The sequence below is a fragment of the Polypterus senegalus genome, chromosome 8 (assembly GCF_016835505.1).
Source record: "Polypterus senegalus isolate Bchr_013 chromosome 8, ASM1683550v1, whole genome shotgun sequence".
NCBI classification, from domain to species: Eukaryota; Metazoa; Chordata; class Cladistia; order Polypteriformes; family Polypteridae; genus Polypterus; species Polypterus senegalus.
This window is the reverse complement of record NC_053161.1, coordinates 109,874,924-109,895,607: the sequence shown is the minus strand read 5'-3', so window position 1 is coordinate 109,895,607 and position 20,684 is coordinate 109,874,924. Positions and strand designations below refer to the sequence as shown.

General features: G+C 32.6%; 1 protein-coding gene across 1 annotated transcript in view; it reads left to right on the top strand.

The window, feature by feature from the left end:
• The window catches only part of etnk1 (ethanolamine kinase 1), a 62,549-nt gene extending 43,323 nt beyond the window's left edge, over nucleotides 1-19,226 (top strand). Inside the window, 6 exon segments of the mRNA XM_039761584.1 lie at nucleotides 438-580; nucleotides 6,361-6,444; nucleotides 9,517-9,545; nucleotides 9,547-9,678; nucleotides 15,389-15,462; nucleotides 16,519-19,226. Of these exon segments, the coding sequence (XP_039617518.1) occupies nucleotides 438-580; nucleotides 6,361-6,444; nucleotides 9,517-9,545; nucleotides 9,547-9,678; nucleotides 15,389-15,462; nucleotides 16,519-16,588 (532 nt within the window). The 3' untranslated portion in view covers nucleotides 16,589-19,226.
• The last annotated feature ends 1,458 nt before the right edge of the window (nucleotides 19,227-20,684 follow it).

Sequence of the window (20,684 nt, the reverse complement as noted above, 5' to 3'; positions counted from 1 at the left end):
AAGTGAAAGTTCTTGAGGAGATCAGCTATGATGAGCAGAAGGAGCTTGAAAGATCATAGAGTCCTAGGGATTCTGCAACAGATGTGGGCATTAGGAAGACCAAGACTGGCTCAGAGTTGGTTCTGAAGAATGGTGATCAGGATGGGAGCCATAAAAAAGATGACTGCAATTTCCATGGTCTCAGCCCTGCTGAGAAGGACCTTTTGGGTTGAGCAGGGAGACTATGGGGAAAGAAAACAGAGGAGTACAGAGAAAGATCCGGTTCAGTTTTTTTTTATTTATCTAGAATATTGTCTATTTAAAGTTTTTAATTTATTAGTTTGATTTTAAGACCTGTCAGTGTAATGATTTTTTTATATTGCTTCATTTTTTTTTTTTAATATGGATGAAAATATTTAAAGGTAACATTTACTTTTAACCATCTTTTTTTAAAGTAGATTTATTGAAGGTGTCCCCAGCTTTCAACAACTGCAACAGGAGATGAACTGGATGAAAAAACGGTTGTCTAGTTTGGGATCCCCTGTGGTTCTTTGCCATAATGATCTTTTGTGTAAGAATATAATCTTCAATGATAAAGAAGGTGAGTTTTACTTGTAGATAACAAAATTTGATATTGTAAATGGCTTAATGTTTAAATAATGCTGATGGGTTAGGCATTTTAATTACTATTATCAAAGGTCAGGTTTTGTTAAAAATGAAGACTGCAGTTTGAATTAATTTTGAAATATTTTAGCCATGCTTTTATTTGCTTTTGTATTTTACATAGTAAGGTTCCCCACTCATTCAAATAAAAAACTATATTAGTGTATATAGCTGTAAGTCTACATGCGCACAGAAATGAATTGTTAAATAAGCTCAGTTTCAAAATGGTACAAATATTGTACTTTGCTCATTTTCTAATGTTTTGCCAAAGTAATTAAGCAAAAAACATTTTACATTAAATTTTGTCCCACAAAGTAGAATTTTATTAAACAGCAGTTCTTAAGTAGGGAATAATAATATATTAACTTATTTAGCTACCAATATCTGTCCATTAATTATAGGAAAAAGTAATCTGCTAGTTGGTAGCCAGGTACATTACTTTATAAATCAATTAGGCAAAAAAATTAAAACATTCAAATAATCATTGTATAGCAGAGTTGTATTATTTACATTAGTGCCTATTTTTTATATTATTTCTACTGTACATTTAATTTTGTGTTTTTTATTTATTACTCCTAATAGGATTTCATTCCAGAATATAAACATTTCTTCACAAATGTTGCAAAATCTATTTTTATTTAGTTTATTAAAATATTGTACTTGCCAAGATTTTTTAAGTAATGTTTATTTTTAGTAGTATGTTTTTGAGACACTTAATACTTTGAAGAAATATTTATATATTTATATTTTAATGTAAATTGTTAAAATGTTGCTGGGACATTCTAAAAAAAGATGGTAAAGGAAAGTGTTTTGCAGGAAAAAAATTCACATTCTGGATTGTGCCAAATTCTCAAAGGAGTAATAAATAAAAATCTGTATCTGATTAAATATTGCATGTTACTAATGTATATATTATTTTAGAATCCATTTGTTAGTCTAACAGAAACATGGCTTAAAGTATTTATTTTTTGAAGAGGACATTTTTGCTCTTCTGTAATTTATAAAAGCATTGTGGTTTAAAAGCTATGGAATTATTAAATTCATATCAGCTACATTATGAAATTGACAGAATAATTTCAGTTGTTTATTCTGTGTAATATTCCTTTAAGAACTTGTAATTTTTTTTCATAAATTTTTAGAAGTACTGGACAGCATTCTAATGATAATTTATACAGATGATCATTACATTGAATTATTTGCTATTTTTAGGAGCCAAAGTCTCCTTTTTCTGTAATGATTAAGTAAATGTTTTAACTTCAGCACAAAATTAGAATAGTTTGAATGTGAGCTACAAAGTTAGATTGATTCCTGAGTTGGTAATTACAGACTTAGTAGCTCTCATTGGGAGCAAATTCACAGCTCCTTCTGTCTAGATTTTTCTCTCCTAGGATCGACCAGGAGAAAAGCGGGAGTCCACTGGGACAGCTGTAAAATCCAGGTGCTGAAGCCTCCCTTCTAAAACTCTTGACTAAGTTGAACTAAGTTTTTCTAAATTTATTATTTAAACTGGATTTTTTGAATCTGGACTACATGACATTGAAAATCCTGAAAACACTTTTAAGGTTCTTTAGTTCTGCTGCTGATTTTATCCCAAGTTTTATTTTGATGTGTTTCACATTTATGTAAGGTTTAGATTAAGAAGTCATAGTCTGGTAGAATCATTCATTCTTATTTATTTTCAGATAGCTAAATATGGTAGCATTTTTCCCTTTATATTTCTTTTTAGAGGTTTGGTTTTTGGGGTTTCAGGCATTTTATTTCTTGAGTGAACTCATGAAATTAAACTTTATCAAGACTCTGCCTAAAACTGATATATATATATATATATATATATATTTTTTTTTTTACCTGTTAGTTATCTCATGGTGTTTGTAGTAATGGCCTAGGAAAATTTTTTATCTCATATTTTTATGAAGAATGGAGATAAAGTCCCTGACACGATCAGCTTAAATGAAGACCAACACTGAAAAAACAGAAAATGATATCAAAATATCCATGCAAAATATCTTCGTTTGCTTGCATAATCCATATGTCTAATGTCGTCCTAATCAATCACATGTATTTTTTTCTCAAGTATTGTTAAATAAACAACTTCCTAAAAATCTTTAGTGAAAAGTTGGGGAGCGCATTCAAATGGAATTGAGCTTTTGAATTGAAGTTGGGCTTTTTTTTCAATGGTAGCTTGTGAAACTGCACCCCAGATATACGAAAATATGAAGCATATTTTCCACCTGATAATTTTTCATTTGCATCCCTTTACTAAATTTACTCATTTCTCAGATCACAGTGATATTCTGCAGTGTTGATATGGTGTGAATTGCCAAGGTAGCCAATGAATGAACTGTTGCTGTGCAGGACTCCTGACCAATGAATGAGGGGGAGACAGGTCTTCAGTTAAAAATTTGAGGGCCCAGTCATTCACAAGAGGATTTGCTGGAGTGGATTATTTAATCTTGTTTTGGAAAAATATATTTGTTTGGGACATTGTCAGTATATATGACTAGCTATCCGATATATGGATTATCCGGCATGATAAGACTGAATTGTTTTTCAGGGATGCCCTGATGATGATTGTTTTTTTGGCAATTTATCTCCTTTCCTTGTAAAAACAAAAGACTAAAAATGTTTCTCAGCCATTACCCCAAACACAGAGTAAGTAACAGGTTAAAAAAACATATTTTTTGGGAGGCAAATTTTTCACTGGCTATTTGCGTCCTGGATTATAATGTTATTAATCCATATAACAAAGTTAAATACACAGCAAATGTCAATGAGCCCTTCTCTGGTGAAAAGAATTACTTATACTTATATTTCTGAGTAGCACAATATTGAACTTCTGCAATACATTGTTTTAACAGTTTACTATTGAAATAACAATAGTAAAATACCTGTTGAAAAATATAAAAACCATAATAGTGAATGTTGCAAATTAAAATTTTAAATTAAGAAGAATTCAGAATTTTAAATTTTCCAGGAATCCTTGCAGCTGTGGTGCCAAATGTTTAACGTATGTATTAACTTGCATTTTTTTTATTTATTTTACCTTTACAAACTAGTCTACACTGCAGTGCATACAGATAATGTTGGAATACCATATCTGCATTCTCTTTAGAAAAAAATATCCCATTGTTTAAATTGATTTTACATTTGTACTAGAAGGATAATTTTATGCTTCAGAAACAATAGTTATTGTATTCTGTTTGAAAATACAGATTGAGTAGGTTCAACAACATTTTTGCAGAAGTGAATTTGTATCATTGAATCTTTGAATAGGCTGCTATTGTTGTTGATTAAAGATTTTAAAAATGAGTCTACACATTATAGAAGTGTCTTTATTTTGCACCTACTTAATTCTGAAATTGTTATGTTGCCCTGTTCTTGGATATGTTAATTGAAGCAGTGCGATATTAACAAGATTTTATGCTTCAAAAGAACATGCATAGAACATTAAATAATATGGACTTGAGCAGCTTATTTATTTAAATGAACATAGCTGAAATTCATGGTTTCTGGCCACCAACCCAAGACATGGTGGCTATTGCAGAAACATTTTTGTGGCTATTGCAAAAATTTTGATTCATACATGTGCATGTCAATAAGTTTACATATTTTCTTTGTATAGTATAACCATTTTGATCTGAATTAATGCTTTGCACATTATCTGCCATTTGCTTTAGCCTAGTAACATAAAATGCATGTACATCTTTCCTGCAGACTTTGGAGTTTATACATTACCTCTTATACAGTGATTTTCTTCTTTTTGACTTTCACTCATTTAGAAAAGGATGGCAACAATAACTATACAATTCATTTGCAAAAAATGTGTATATAAATGGCTTTAAGCTTCACAGAGAGTTTGTTTGTTCACAAAAGAACTAATGTGCTTTGAAATACCAATGCCAAACTTCAATATTTTCAAAATTCACAATCAAACAGACTGCAAATAATTTTGTCTTCTTTGTGGAAAATATGCACTTTATAATAAAGAAGTGTTTTATTTAAATGTGTTTAATGATAAATAGGAAATTTCATAGTATTGTATTGTTCATTTTTCCATAATGTGTTTGTTTAATAGATGTGAAAAAAGAAAATGCCTTTAAACATATTCTTGAAAGTGGAAGTATTTGTTTAAAGATAAGTGTATTGTTTAAGTACAGCAGAGAGATTTTTATTTTAATAAAGATTTTTGAAGTATTCAGATGTATTTTTTGAATACACCATTTTTTATAAGTAGAATGTAAATACAGTTACACTTGCCTAGTTAAAAATTAGGTGTTAACTTCAGTATTATTAAATGTTTGTCTCTGAAAGGAGCCCATTATTGGCAATGTTTGCCTGGCATGAGTTGTTTTTGCTTTTTTTTTTTTTTATTATTTTGTTTTTACTTCCCTTCCCCAAACTTGACATTTTTTTTCTATAATGTATATCTTGAAATCTGAGTTTATTAACTCAAGCCAGTCCTTTACAACTGTGAAAAGTGCAGTTTATGGTTGGGCTCTGAGGGACAATGAGACATTAGGACTTGGTATTAACAGTTAATTTAAAATGTTAAAGTGAAGTTTTTTTTTTTTTGTTTGTTTTTTGAAATGTGAGTTTGCCGAATTTTCTTCATCTGCTGCACATTAGGTTTGACAATGCAGCCCCACGGCCAGCTCCAGCCGTGCTACTTTAGAGCACTGACCGGAGGTCTTTGGCACCACTTGTTCTCATGTACCTCCCCCCTAGGACAGCACTCATCCTGGTAACCGCCTAATCGTATCTTGTTAGCTTCATTTTTTTCTCAACAAAAAGTTAATTGTAACTGTTTTAAAAATAGTTATTGTCACTTAAATTTTAAATGTTGCTGTTTTAGAAAATAGTTTATAGTGTATTTATATGCATTCTTTAACATATTTAAGTATTACAAATTTTATTTCACACTGCAGTGAAAATTACTATAAAAATTCCTTCAAATTTTTAATTTGCTATGTTCAGGGGTAAGACTTAATGTTTTGTGCTTTTTGCTTTTTTTTTGTAATTTGCTTTATTACATATTGAATATTTATTAAATATATATATATATATTTGAGTTATATTACACATTGAAATTGTCTATAAGCAGTTTATAATTTTGAAGATCTGGTTGTGAGAGATTAAATATATATGAATTTGCAATATAAGTGCTTAAATGTAATTTAGATATCCTTCTATTTTTATATATGAGCCACTTAGTAGGTACCTGTTTATTGAGCTAGTTTCTGTTTTATTAGAGAGTGAATAAGAAATGAGAATAGACGAAGAAGATTAGAGGAAAGGACATTTGGTTAAAACATTTCTAATGAGACATGGCTAGGACATGTACACATGTCACATGAATGACAGAATGATACTACTGGGCAATATTAAAAAAAGGAACATAAGAGAGAGTAAAAAGGAATACCCACAATGGGAAAAGTTGTAATTTACGTTGCATAACATTTCTACAGAGAGAAAATTAGCAAATAATGCAAGGAAAGGTTTAAAATACGTTGCACAAATTAGTCTTACCCTGGAACATTTGCATTCTTTGTCCAACACAATAAGAAAATCATTATTTATGTGTATATACAGTTTGTATATAATATACATAAACTTACATGAGTATATGCATAGGGATTTAAATTGCGAGTAATTGGTCAAGGTCTATGATGGAGTTGCCAATGTGTGTTTTTTACGTTTTATTTTTTATGTCCCTTGTAGGTCATTTAAAATTTATTGACTATGAGTATGCAGGCTACAACTACCAGGCATATGATATTGGGAATCATTTTAATGAATTTGCAGGTAAGAAAATGTAAATGAAGTTTCACATATAATATTGAATTTGAATTTAAATTATTAAAATTGAATTGAATTTAATTTATTCAAATTCAAATATTTACATTTCTGAATGTGTCCATTTCAAGTTGAGTATTGTTTTAAGTTATCACTAATCTGAATCAGTTGCCTTATATGTGATGGTAGATCATTAGTAATGTGTCCTTACTGCTATAGGAGCTTTGAGGTTATTGACACACTATATGGATTTTTCCTGCAAACACCTTAGCTTCATCAAGTTTGTAAATGTTCATGTAATTTTAAATTGTGACTGTTGATTGGCACACAGTTTTGTGTGTGTATGTGCGTGCGAGCACATGCACGCACATGAGTGTGACCTAAGATTGACTTGTCCCATAAGCTGCGAGTTAACAGCAATTATGCTGCATTCGCTAGTAACCTTCTTCATCTAATATTTTCTTAGAAATTCACTGTTCAGCTGGCAAAAGCAAATATTTTATTTACAAGCGCCCTATGATGCTTTGTGAGGCCAGCATGACGTCACTCAATGCATGCCTACCATAAGATTGTTGTCGACATTGCCATTGCTGGGTCGCAAGTACAAGAGGAAAAGAAATAACAAATCACTTGACAGTGTGGACTTTATAATCGCATTACTTTCTTCTACTGGCAGTTGCTTTCATCCCCCAGGGATCTGCTGAATGTGGGTTGTCCACATGTATTACATAGCATGTATCACCTTACATTTATTTGCACTAAATTATATCAGCCTCAGATTTTCTCAATTGTATGCTCTGTATATGGTTCCCTTTTAAAACTGAAGTAAAATAACACAAAACATTTAAAGTCACCAGTCAAAGTATGAGTAAACCATTTTAAAGTGGCCTACAGGATTTACTCAAAAAAAAAAGACCAACAAACTATTATAAGGAGAGCATTTTAAACAAACACTTGCCATTATTGGGAACATTTGTCCATCCATTCATTATCCAACCTGCTATAACCTAACCACAGGGTCACGCTGGAGCCAATCCCAGCCAACACGGGGCTCAAGGCAAGAAACAAACCCCAGGCAGGGCGCCAGCCCACCACATTGCACACACACACCAAGCACACACTTAGGACAATTTAGAATCGCTAATGCACCTAACCTGCATGTCTTTGGACTGTGGGAGAAAACTGGAGTACCAGGAGGAAACTCACACAGACACGGGGATAACATGCAAACTCCATGCAGAGAGGATCTGGGAAGCAAACCCGGGTCCCCTAACTGCGAGGCAGCAGCGCTACTCACTACGCCACCATGTCGTCTTGTGAACATTCAAAGGTAATAAATCAGAAGGAATAAAATATTAATCATAATTGAAATACAGGGTATAAACATTATAGTCTGGATAAACTAACTGCTCTGCTGTAAGGTGAATTGTGCCACATAAAAGCAAAAACAAAAAGCTAACATACTGTACTATAGTGTAAAATCCAAAGTACTGACAAATACTGCACAGGAAAAAAACTAGCATTTGTAAATAAGTTATAAGTATAAGTCATATATTGCACAAAGATACAAAAATAAATATATAATTTTTAAACAAATTACTAATTTCAAGTTCTATCCAATATTGTACAAAGATATCAGAAAAAAAAAACAATTATAAAATTCTACTGAGGAAACTTCATATTGTATGACAGAAACCAGTCTGTCCACAGCATCTGGTTCCAGAGCAGCACTTTATCTATTTTTCAGTGACAGTGTGCAGAAACTTGCTTTCTCTAAATTTCTGTGTTTTTTTTTTTTTTTTTTTTCCCTTCCCTTGTGTCATCACCTGCTCCAACTTCTGCTGCCATAGAGGTGGGATGAAGGAGCAGGATGAGGAGGTGGGGATCTGTGCAGTTGTTTTAAATAATGAAAGAAAAAAATGTGCTTTGGAATTGAGGACCTCCAACCAAGATGGCTGGAAATAAAAATATGTTCAAATGGATTAATAATTCATTCTGACAGATTTTTTTTTTTTTTGCCTGACACCTACAGAGCTCCGTAGTTTTCAGATTGTCATCTTTTAAGCTACATCAGTCTTTTCAAGGACAAACCACATAACCACTTCCACACAAGTGAGGATGATCCACAATCTTGGCAATTAAATCTAATGACATAGATTGCGAGGTTGTTTTAACCCCTGGTGCTGTTTACTCACTCATTTTTAGACAGCTACGCTATCTTAACTTGTGGTGTGCTGACTGCGCACGTGGAGTAGTCTATCCTTTTAGGTTACATTAGACAGTGAATGCGTATTCTCTCAAGGTGTGCTTTTGATTGTATTTTGCAAAATGTGTGAGATACTCAAAATATCCGCTCACACATCATTTTAAACAATTAAGATATTATCGTTCACCATATATATCGCACACTCCTATCTGCAAAATTAACAAGCTTGCTATTTATATCATCAAGTTCATTTATGTATATTAAAAGGAGCAGTAGCCCCTGCACTGATCTCTGAGAGAAAATATATTTAACATCATCTAAAATCGGGATTGTGTTATTTCTGAATTTGTTCTCTGTGTTTCATATACTGATATCAAAGAGTTGTGGTTTTTTAATTTATAGATCATTAAAATTGTGCTTCTCCACATTCTTTAAGTAATGATGCAAGATGGTCTCCAGTTAACCTTGAAAGTATGTATTTGAATTGCAATATTATTAATCATGGCTTCAGACATAAACAGCTGTGGTCATAGTTGATTTTTAAACATTAACAATGTTGTATTTTATTTAAAAAGAAAAGGAATTATAAGGAATAAAATGTCATGTTACAACATCACACTGTCTGGCTCCATCCTGTCATTTCTTGAAAATGTACAACATGCTTTTACTTGTAATTGAACATTTTTATACAACAATTTTTAAAATTAGAACCGTTAATTTTTGGTTTTGTTGAATATTTTATTTATATAAAGATTACTTTAAAGTTCGAGGTGAATATTGGATACTTACAAAATATAGTATATTTTCATGTACCCTTTTCTCTTGTTAATAAACATCCCTTTAGTCTTCAAAACTATTATATCTGTCTTTTTCAGGTCTTAATGAAGTAGACTATGCTCAGTATCCCAAACAGGGAGTTTCAGATACAGTGGCTAAGAGCATATCTGGAAGCCTATAAAGAATTTAAAGGTCAAGGTTCAGAGGTTTCTGACAATGAAGTTGAAGTACTCTATGTTCAAGTAAACCAATTTGCTCTTGTAAGTTTACCATAATTAGAAAACCAGTTGTTCTCCTTTTAATGGTCTTCATATCTTAACCGGTTTTTGCTTTTTTTTGTTTGCAATTTATATTCAGAATTGTTGATTCAAAGGGCTTTATCTGCCCTATATATTGTCTGGCATCCCTGACAAAATATATAAATAAATTATATATATATATATATATATATATATATATATATATATATATATATATATATATATATATATATATATATGACAGCAACACTCATAACAGTGACAAAACAATGACATTGACAATCATGTTACGTTATTTTCAAAATGTTTCCTTTTCTTTTTCATTACTTCTTTAACACACTACTTCTCCGCTGCGAAGCGCGGGTATTTTGCTAGTACACAATAGAAGATACTTCCCATTAGTAAATTCTGCCTACAAGAACAAAAGGATTTTGCACTTTTTAATAGAGTTACAGAATATGAACAAATAGCCATTTTTATATTCTTAGACACTGTAGCCCAGTGATGATTTGCTGTAATGTTTTCAAGTTTATCTTTTTAAGAAGTAACAAAGATGCCAAACTCACACAATTAGGAAGGACCATCTCTATGTATCTGTAAAGAATGATAATTTTCTCACATTCTCCAACAGTCCTTCATGCATACACCTTTCCACCATATGTGTTCCCCTATAATCCAGAAAGTTTAAGATTAACAGCTGGCTCCTGAAATTTCCATGGTGAAATCCCTTCACAGACTACCACTGGGCTAATCTGAATATTATCAATTTCATATTACTGTACTATCCTTCCTTCTTTGCTAACCACTCAGAGCTATTCCCGTCATTATATGCATATTTACAACAATCCTCCAAAACAGCTTTGGTCCAATGCTGATAATTTCCTATTTTATATTCATCCAATTTGTTAGGTATAATTCTTCTCTTCTTAAGTTTAAAAGCATTTCTTGACTTTTAGCCCCTTAGTGTGGTGGGCCACTAATAGAGCACAATCTTTGAACCATGGATTTCTTCCTGGGCAATTCACTAAAACACTGCCTGTTTCAGCAGCATCCCAGAAGATACAAGCTTGTTTCCTGAAGGACTGTTAATGTGAATAATTAACTGAGCAGAAGATGAACTGATCACCAAAATGCATAAAGTTAAAGATGACACATTTATTTTCAGCATTTTATGCAAGATTAGTGTATTGGTTTTTGTTTTGTACAATTGTACACTGAAAAAAGGAAACGGGCACCATGTAAAAGTTTAGGGTCTCGAATACATTTTACCAAGGTCTCAGACCTTAATTGGCTCATTAGGGCTATGGCTTTTTCCGTCATTGTTAGGAAACCCCACTGATGCAAATTGCAAAGCTATATAAATTCTCTGACTCCTCACACCTTGTTCCAACAATCAGCAGCCATAGGCCCCTCTAAGTGGCTGCCTAGCACTCTGAAAAGTAAAATAATTGATGCTCACAATGCAGGAGATATCTACAAGAAGATAGTAAAGCATTTTGAGTTAGCTTTTTCCTCAGTTCATAATGTTAAGAAATGGTAGTTAACAGGAGCGGTGGAAATCAAGTTGAGGTCAAGAAGACCAAGGAAACTTTCTGAAAGAACTGCTCGTTGGATTGACAGAGAGGCAAATGAAAACCTTCACTTGAAAGCAAAAGACCTCCAGGAAGATTTAGCAGACTCTGGAGTGGTGGTGCACTAGCTCACTATGCAGCAACACCTGAACAAATATAACCTTCATGTTAGAGTCAGCAGAGTAAAACCTTTCCTGTGTCGTAGCCACAAAATTCAACACCTGAAATTTGCAAATGAGCATCTAAACAAGAAGAGTGCATTTTGGAGACGATTCCCGAGAACGGATTGATGAAATCAAAAAAACTTTTTGGCCACAATGTGCAAAGGTGTGTTTGGAGTAAAAATGGTGCCAAATTCCAGGAAAAGAACACCTCTCTATCCATTAAGCCTGGGGGCAGATCAAGTTGAAGTTAAAAAAACAACAGATGTGTCCCACAACAAGATAATGATCAAAAATATATCTCAAAATCTACGATAGAATACCCTAAGAGGTGCAATCTGATGGTTTTGCCCTCGCCCTCACAGTACAAAAACCTAATCATCATTGAAAAATCTGCAAATAGATCTCAAAAGAGAAGTGTATGCAAGATGGCCTAAGAATCTTGCAGGATTAGAAGCCTTTTTCAAGGAAGAATGGAGGAAAATATCTTAAGCAAAATCTAGAGAAAAGTCAAGCAAAATGACACCTTCTATTGGCTAACTAAAAAGACTACAATATGCAAATGGCAATAAAAAAGTGTCATTTTGCTTGACTATTCTCTACATTCATATTGGCTAACACGGTACAACACCCTAGTACTACTAAGCAAAATCTGAAAGACTCTTGGCTGGCTACAAAAAGCATTTATATGCTGTGACACTTGCCAAAATGTGTGTTACCTAGTACTGACCATGTCGGGTGCCCAAACTCTTTGCTTCCGGCCTTTTTAATTTTTTTGGAATCTTGTACCTGTCAATGATGGAAATAAAAATGTAGTCTTGCTTAAAATATTAAAGAAATGTGCCATTTTAAAGTGTATGCCTTTTGATGATCAGGTAATCTTCTGCTCACTTAACTATTAACAGTAACAGACATTTTAAGCAAAAATGCCCACCCAAATCTTTACATTTCCACTGTAGTTGACTAGAGATTTTGAACACAAGGGCTTTATTGTAGATTTATTTTTCCCCCCATTATGTTTTGCAGTATGGAATACTGCCCACTGTCCCTACAGATAACATTTTGAATCATACCTTGCCCGCCACCTTATACCTAGGATATATGACCCTTGAAATCATTCCCAGGAAAGTCAATGGCCAATTTCCCAAGACCTTTGGGACCAAATAGTAGGATATGTTTGGAGAAAGTTCCAATGGATCAGAATATTTTTCAATCTATTGTACTGTTTTTGTTAGATTTGAACCCTTGGGGAGAGGATATATTTCTTGTACTACTTTCATGGAAAGTCTATAGAAATCTTAAACATCTCACATACAAATGAAAAAAACATACCAAATGAGAAGTGGATATATGGACCAGTCATGTGGTCTTGCTCCACTCACTCCTAAAGTATTTTGCAACAAACAGAAATAGACCTTGAGTTTGAAGCAGCACGCAGATAACAGAAATCTATAAAATACTTTTCTTAACCCCAAAAAGTTACCCAGTTTTTACATGAAACAAACTAATAGGACTGTTAAATACATCACATTTCCATGCAATACTTTTACTTTAACTGCACAATATAATCCTAACATTGAATCAATAGCTATTCCACATAAGGAAGACAGAAGTTTCAGGGAAGGTTTGTTATAATCATTCATCATTGTAGTGGATAGAGGCGACATGTTGCATGTTGATACAAGTAAGAATTTTAGTGCACTCTAAATGTGACAATAATCACCCTGTGCATCTATGTGTGCTTATCCGTAAAATGTGTGTAGAGCTACAGATCTTATTCCTATATATACAATTAAGGCATGTAATTAAATTTAGAAATTTTGTTTATATTTTGAAAAAATATAGCTTGGTTTTTAATGTTTAAAGTAGATTATGTTCTACAACTACATTGGTAATTTTCATAAAGCCTCTAGTAATATTTTAAGGTGTTTAATGTCCAAGTTAAAAATAAAGGCACTAAATATTTGTTGTCTCACTAAATAACATGTACTTGATGCTAACATGTCCAAACTGCACAGCAAGTGATCATGTAAGCAGTAGAGGACACATTGGATTAAATTAGCAGTGGTGTTTTCATTTTGTATTAATTTTAGGATATGTAGATTTCTGCAGTTATGCTGTCATATCAGGTGTAAGGCAGGAATCTGTGCAGGCCATGTCTGCACTTGGCTGATTATGTAAACAGTTAACCTGTCCTATACATTACATTCATGGGATGTGAGGGGAACACTAAAGTACCTAAATAAGGTAGTGTGCAAACTGTAGAAAAGACAGTGATCAGGACCAGGATTCAAACAGTCTCCTGTAATTTACAAATACACAAAAAAAGTTGACTCACAAGTAAAATTAAACTATTTTACCTGTAAACTCTGGTCTGTGGTCCAATCCCCATTGCCAATCTTCTTGTAGCAATCATTCACTCATCCTATTTCATTTATGAACCTGCTCAGTTCAGTTAAAGTTATGAGGAGTTCAAGCATTTCCTGGTAGTACCTAAAGAAAGGCTTAAACAACATTGGACAGCATTAGACAAAGTTTCAGTTTGAAGTAATCAATTAACTTGAAAAGAAAATGAAACTTATCTAGTTTTACTTTTTGAGCAGTTTGTATATTTAAGATTAGCAATGATTAGTTTTATACAATACAGTATCTTGCACAAAACTGTAAAGCAAAGCCAAATGAACTGTGTATATGAACATTTGCAATGCAAGCAAAACATTTTTAAAAGTTTCCACTAGGGGGAAGTATTGTATATTTTATGAGTGTGTAGTTCTATTGTACTATATAGATCTTAGGTTTCTTTATTCTGCAACATTCTCAGAAATAATTCACCCATTTTTAATACATTTATTTACTTGAATTCTGTATTTTTTGTAAGATGACTAGTTTGTCTTAAAGTATGATGCACTGTACAATACAAAGTGAACACAAAAAAAGTTTTTTAATTAACCATATTTTTTATGCTTATACAAGCACAATAACTTAAATTTATCTTTATGTATTTGTCAGAAATGGATATTTTAACACTATTTCTACTAGTTTTTGCCCTTCACTCCATCCATATGTATTTGTTGTCAAATCAGTATTTTTTGCATTAGCTTGTGTTGAATACCAGTCAGGAGATTCCAATTTAAAGAATGTTACTGGTCAGCTGCAGTTAACAATGTTCTAATAACAACACCAGTAAAACTTGTGCTTGCAGTTATGACATAATTCTTCACTGTTTGCTGTCTTCATTATGCTGATGCAAAGTCAGTATTCACTCACAATACTGAAATGTCACATGTACAAATGTCTGTTACGGAATACCAATCTGGACCCATTTTAAGAGACCACCTGTACATTACTTTCTCTGATAAGGAGTGTCATAAGCTTATTGAGTAATTTTTGCCAGTATAACAGTAAGTTGTTCTAGGTTTTCCTCTATGTGCTGGCTGTAACCTTGCACATTTATGTCTTTGGTCCAAATGCTTACAACCTTGTAAAACTCACAGAACTGCTGGGATAATTGATGTCAACTCCTAAGAGTATAAATACTGTACTCCAAAAGTTCTACAAAACCTCTAGTTTTGTGATTTTTATTTATTTATTTATTTATTTATTTTTCCTTTCATTTTCTGGCAGTCATTAAAAGACATGACCTGCCTGTTATGCTGCCATTTTATACATGGATCAATTTTACAAACTATGTGTAGGGCTGACAAATTAACCGGAGAGGGCCTCCTCAAAGCTGAAAATAGACTGGCAGATTAGGCAGAATTGATTGCCTCCGCATGACTGATAAAATCATTGTGCACAGTGTATTTGCTGGCATTTTTTATATAAGATAAATGTTTTTGTTTTCAAGAACGACATACACAGTCTTCTGAACCATTAAATGAGCGAAATTGAATAATTAAGCAATTCTTTTGATACAACGCTAACTACAGTTTTTAGTAATGTGAATATAACCATTTATTGTCTTTTTTTTTTCTTCAGGCTTCTCATTTTTTCTGGGGACTGTGGGCTTTAATCCAAACTAAATACTCAACAATTGACTTTGATTACCTTGGGTAAGTATTGGCGGTTTGGGACATTGGTATCTCTAAACATGTAAAACATTTAGAATTCAAAGAGTTTATTATATACCAAAAGTGGTCTCAACTAGGTTGACTGGTTGCCTTCACTACTTCTTATTTCTGAGGTTTTGATAATCTCTGATAGACAGATAGAACTTTGTCCCCATGGGGAAATTTCCTCAACATCGTCCTTAGATTTCTGTTTCTTGGTCTCTCCATCACAGGCTACTTCTTCACTCCACCATTCTGTCTTTTGCACCACATTTCTTTCCTAAAAACCACTCTTCTGAAGAACTTAAAACATCCATCTAATCTTTCTCCATTTTTGCTTAATGTTAACCCTGCAGGGTCTCACTAATATATAAAGTTACAACTCCAAAAGCAGGTGGGTTAGATATTTTCCATAATGCTCTTTTAGATGTCAGAATTGACAGAGTAATAAAATTTTAGAGCATTGTTAAAAAGATGAAGATATAATTTACGTGTAGCTAGTTTTTTCAGATAATATAGTTTAATAAGATTGTTTTATAAACTTACATATTCCAGTAAATTTTAACATTGTCAGCTTGTATATAGTTGCCCAATGGTAAACTAAAGTTTAATAATTACTTTCTTGGAAAATTTGAGCGTCCGTCCAATAAACACCTGCCAGAATTTGAGGAAATGTTATGTTAGAAAGAAACTGAAGCAAAACTGCATTATTTAGCACTTATTACAGGTTCAAACCTACATTTTAAAAATCTAGTGTCAATTTAGTTCTTTTATATGGTGATTTGTTTGTTAGAAATGCTACTTGTGAATACTACAGGAAAACCCAAAGGCCATGTCTTTTTTTTGTTAATGAAGTGGAGAAAATGGCCTAGAAGAAATGCATTCAGATTTTACTCTTAGAACAACTCAGTCCACTTCAGCACATTATGCTTTTCCTGAGATTATCTAACACACAGCTTATTTATTGTACCGGCGTGTTTCAATTTTATTTTAGATTTAATTTTGGGAATGTATTTTGCTTTCATGTGTCTTAACTTCTTTTTTTCCCTTTGTCTACAGGTATGCAGTGGTTCGTTTCACTCAGTACTTCAAAATGAAACCTGAAGTTACAGCTCTAAGCCTCCCTTAAAGAATTCTCTGAGTTCTTCTAAACTTTAGTATAAAGGATGATCATCACTAAATTCCAAAATAATCATGGTGTTAGTTCAATTTGGCTGCAGTTTTGCCAAACAAGTACATGATGATTTTAACTTTTTTTCATTTTAAGACATTGCAAGTCCTCTATTTAAGGAAAACCCTTTACTGTATGTTCAGGTTGTGTATGGTAAAGAAAAAAAATCCAGAGGCATTGTTTCACTTATGTTTTTAACACTATGTAATATACCATTGAGCCCAGTTGATATCTGGACATTGATTCCATGTAGACATTTTACCACAAAATTGCAGTGCTGCATCAGAGAATACCAAAATCCTGTTGACATTCAGAAAAAAATACACTGTATATTTAAATATTGTAGTTATTTTGAGTGTGACAGATCGGACACCTCAGCTGTCTTGAATGGGTGAAGAGGTCCAAAAACTGGATTTTGAATTATATCCCTATAATGTGTTTTTAATGGTCTGTATATCTTGAATTGCCTACTGTTTTAACTGATTGCCTACAAAACTTGTCTTGTGAAATTCTTTGCCAGGAAAACTTTTAGTCCCACAGTGGGGGAAAAAAATACAGGTTTCTTTTCTGTTAGTAATGATGCATATCTGGAGAGTATATGGTAGTTTGGAGAATAGGTTGTTCAAAACCCGTCAAACCTGGAGAGTCTGTAAATATATTGTACAGCTACTACAAAAAGTACAAACCTTGGGAGTTTACATATGTGAACACATTCATCTGTTATATGGCACATTTAAATGTAAGTATTTTGTTTATAGTTGAATGAAATAAGCAAACCGCTTAACACAGGTAGTCATGTAAAATTTTAATGTGAATTTAAAGTTTTTTGGTTTTTTTTAATATTTGGGTTTAATGTATGTATATACCAACAACAAGTTAGCCACTTGGAAGACAGAGAAAATGCATATTTAATAAATCTAGCCACTGTGTACAAAACATTAAATCTTCAATGCCTTAATGTACAAAATTGTTGCAGATTGCAGACAGTGCTTTTTTCTAATTCACATACAGGCTGATTCAAATCAGTGGCTAATACAGTACCTGATAGTTTCTCAAAAAGTTTGCATATGTAATTGTTTCACATAACAGTGCAACTTTGCTAATGTGAAGTAGGCTTGAAAAATTTAAAACAAGAATTTCATTTTTTATATTGCATTAGAGTTGATAATTAATATGATTTTGCAAAAATTAATGCAATTAATCAGATTAAACAATTCAAAAGATACATTCTTGAACCATTTAATTTTTACAGACATTTGATCTGTGCTGTTTTGCTATAATTTTTTCTGCAGTGCATTATCAAATACACCAGAATCATTTGTGCTTATAGCATGTTATATTAATAGTACCAATATTCTTCAAATGTTTTAAGGACCTCTTACCAGAAAAGTACATGTTAATCCTTTAAAGCAAAATGCAATTTCAGTACTTGTGTTTAACCATTCTACTATATTGATGAAAGGATGGAATGGTAAAATCCATGTTGCTGTTTCAGGATATTTTCTCATTACTTGATTATTTATCCATATTAAGTTTGAATTCCAGTGTTGGATCTTAGCTTTCAAACTTAGTATTGTGCATTAATTACTCTCAAGCACATACTGTGAAGACTTCCAGCAATCATTGAATGGAAATCATAATGTTATTGAATATTTTTGGTAACTGGCAATGTTCATTTGTTTCACTGTAGTACAGTCTATAGTGGCACATGTTTGCTTTTGTAAAGCAGTGCTCCATGTGAAAATTTTGTCTGACAATTTGTAGATTATATGTAAATATAATTAATAAATGAAAATGTATAAATTGAGCTTTGTATCATATATGCAAATGTATACATTTACTAAAATAGTTTAAATCCAGATATAATGAGTACTTTTAGCTGGGGAAAACAAAATGATTGCACAGATTCTCCTTCAAAATTTTGTTTTCTTTTTGCCTTTTATATCATTAATTTTTCTAGATAGAGCTTGTAACATTTATACCATGTGTACATTTTTTAAATATTTAGAATGTTTTTCTTCTAAATACCAAAAAAATTGCTAATTCCTTTTTTGAAATGTTGTGCGTGTATAAATTTGCATAGATTATTTTATTTAATATAATTTATATTAAAATTTGATGAATAATATGTGTCACAGGAAAGCACCTCAGCTGCCTGTGCCAATATTGCCCTTGTGGCCAGGGTTACAAATTCTAGGCATCATTGCCCATTTTTGTAATTAAACCCTAAGAAAGGTTAACAGGAATCAATGCAAATATAAAAACAGTCTTTTGGGATCACGAAGATACCATCATCTCAGATTCACTTAAGTTTATTTCCTCTGTATGAATAGTATATCATTTATATGGTAATGTTAAGTCAATCCTGTTTTCTTTCTAATGTATCATTTGTTTGAAGAAGAATTATGTAATACAATTGACTAATCTGGGATTTGGAGAAACAAGTTTAGATAATGTTTTGCTTAGGCTGGTATTGCACACACCTGTATACTGTACTTGCAAAGTAGTAAGCCACTGGCTTGTGTTTAGTGATATCTTGCATAAACATAATTACTGCATTAAAGATAAATAAAATAAATATATTTAGCATTTCTAATTTGAGTTGTTTAATTTAGTGTCCCTTTTCGTTGCATTATACAAGAGTAAATTGAACTGAAAAATTGTTCATTATCTGTCGGATAAGTGTGGTCTTTGTGCACTGTACTAGGTTAATGACCCCAGAATGTGTGTAGCTAATCAGGCAGACTTTAGCTGTCACAGACTCTTAAGTGCTTGTAAGAGAATTACCTCATATTATATTCTGGGCTGTATATAACTTAGTTTGTTTGTCTATGTTCAGAGTATCCCAATTCCTAAATATAAAAGAAGTGTAATTGGGTTTTTTACATGAATAATGGATTTATATTTTTTTGAGGGCACTTTGTCAAAATGCTAACTCATAGTGTAACTCTCATGTCAATTTTGAGGCCTGTGACTGATGCACCGTTTAAACTCTTGAACTTAATTTTAACCTCTACATATACCTTGCAGAAAATAGCATCTTTTTAGGAGAATAGCAGTGATAAATAAATAATTAAAACTCCCCATCATTATTGTGGCTGTGGTACACAGAGCTGTTTTTTTTTAAAAAAACAGTCTGAAGTTGTTCTGTAGTGAAACTGCACATAGAGACCAGTTGTACCTGATGTTGGATGCAAAAGTGTATCACTAGGATGACAGAAAGCATAAGATATTCAGGAACGCTTTTTCTGAGCCACATCCATTCTAGTATATCAAATGATGTTCTCTGTGTCCCAACTAAGAATGGAGAATTTTGTGCACTTAGTATTGATGAGCTTTGTGCAGAATCACCGCGGGTGAAGTCTAAGTAAAAACAAGTCTGTGTAATGTTGTAAGGAACAGACTTATTACAGTAAGCTCCGCAAAGCCAGGCTTTTGCCGATTTGGCCCATTTGCTAAGAAAAAATTGTAGCTGCTTTCCTTGATTGCTGTCGCCCATAATGTTCTTGTTTTTTGAGGAGAGATGCACTCTCTGCCTGATAAGAAACCTTAAAATAAAATTTTGGAAAAAAAGAATTAAGTCAATAATTTTATCTTCTCTAAGTCACTGTGTATTTTTCAGTATGGCTTTGCATCAAGAATTGTACGCTGCAAAGCATGTGAATCACATGTTGAAGCGGGGGACATGTTAAAGTATTATAGGAGTATTCTGCCCAAAAACAGAAAATTACACAGTCACCCTAAAAAAGATACTGTATTTGACAGTATAAATTATTTTACTACCAGTAACGATGCACAGCAAATGCACTTGACCTGAGCATTCATAGTTTTTATCCTCCTGCCCTGTCTCTGTTTAGCATTCGTTTGCTCAGAGGTTGATGCACTTGCTGCATCCTGAGCAGCTCTTTTTTCCACCCTAGTGGCCCACTTCTCTTCTTCCGTCGGCATCTTTTCGCATTAAAACTGATTAAGTCAGTGTTTGTGTTGCAATTACTTAGTACATTTTCCTTAATTTTTCACTTAAGCTGGCACTTAAGTCTTCAATCTGCCTCAA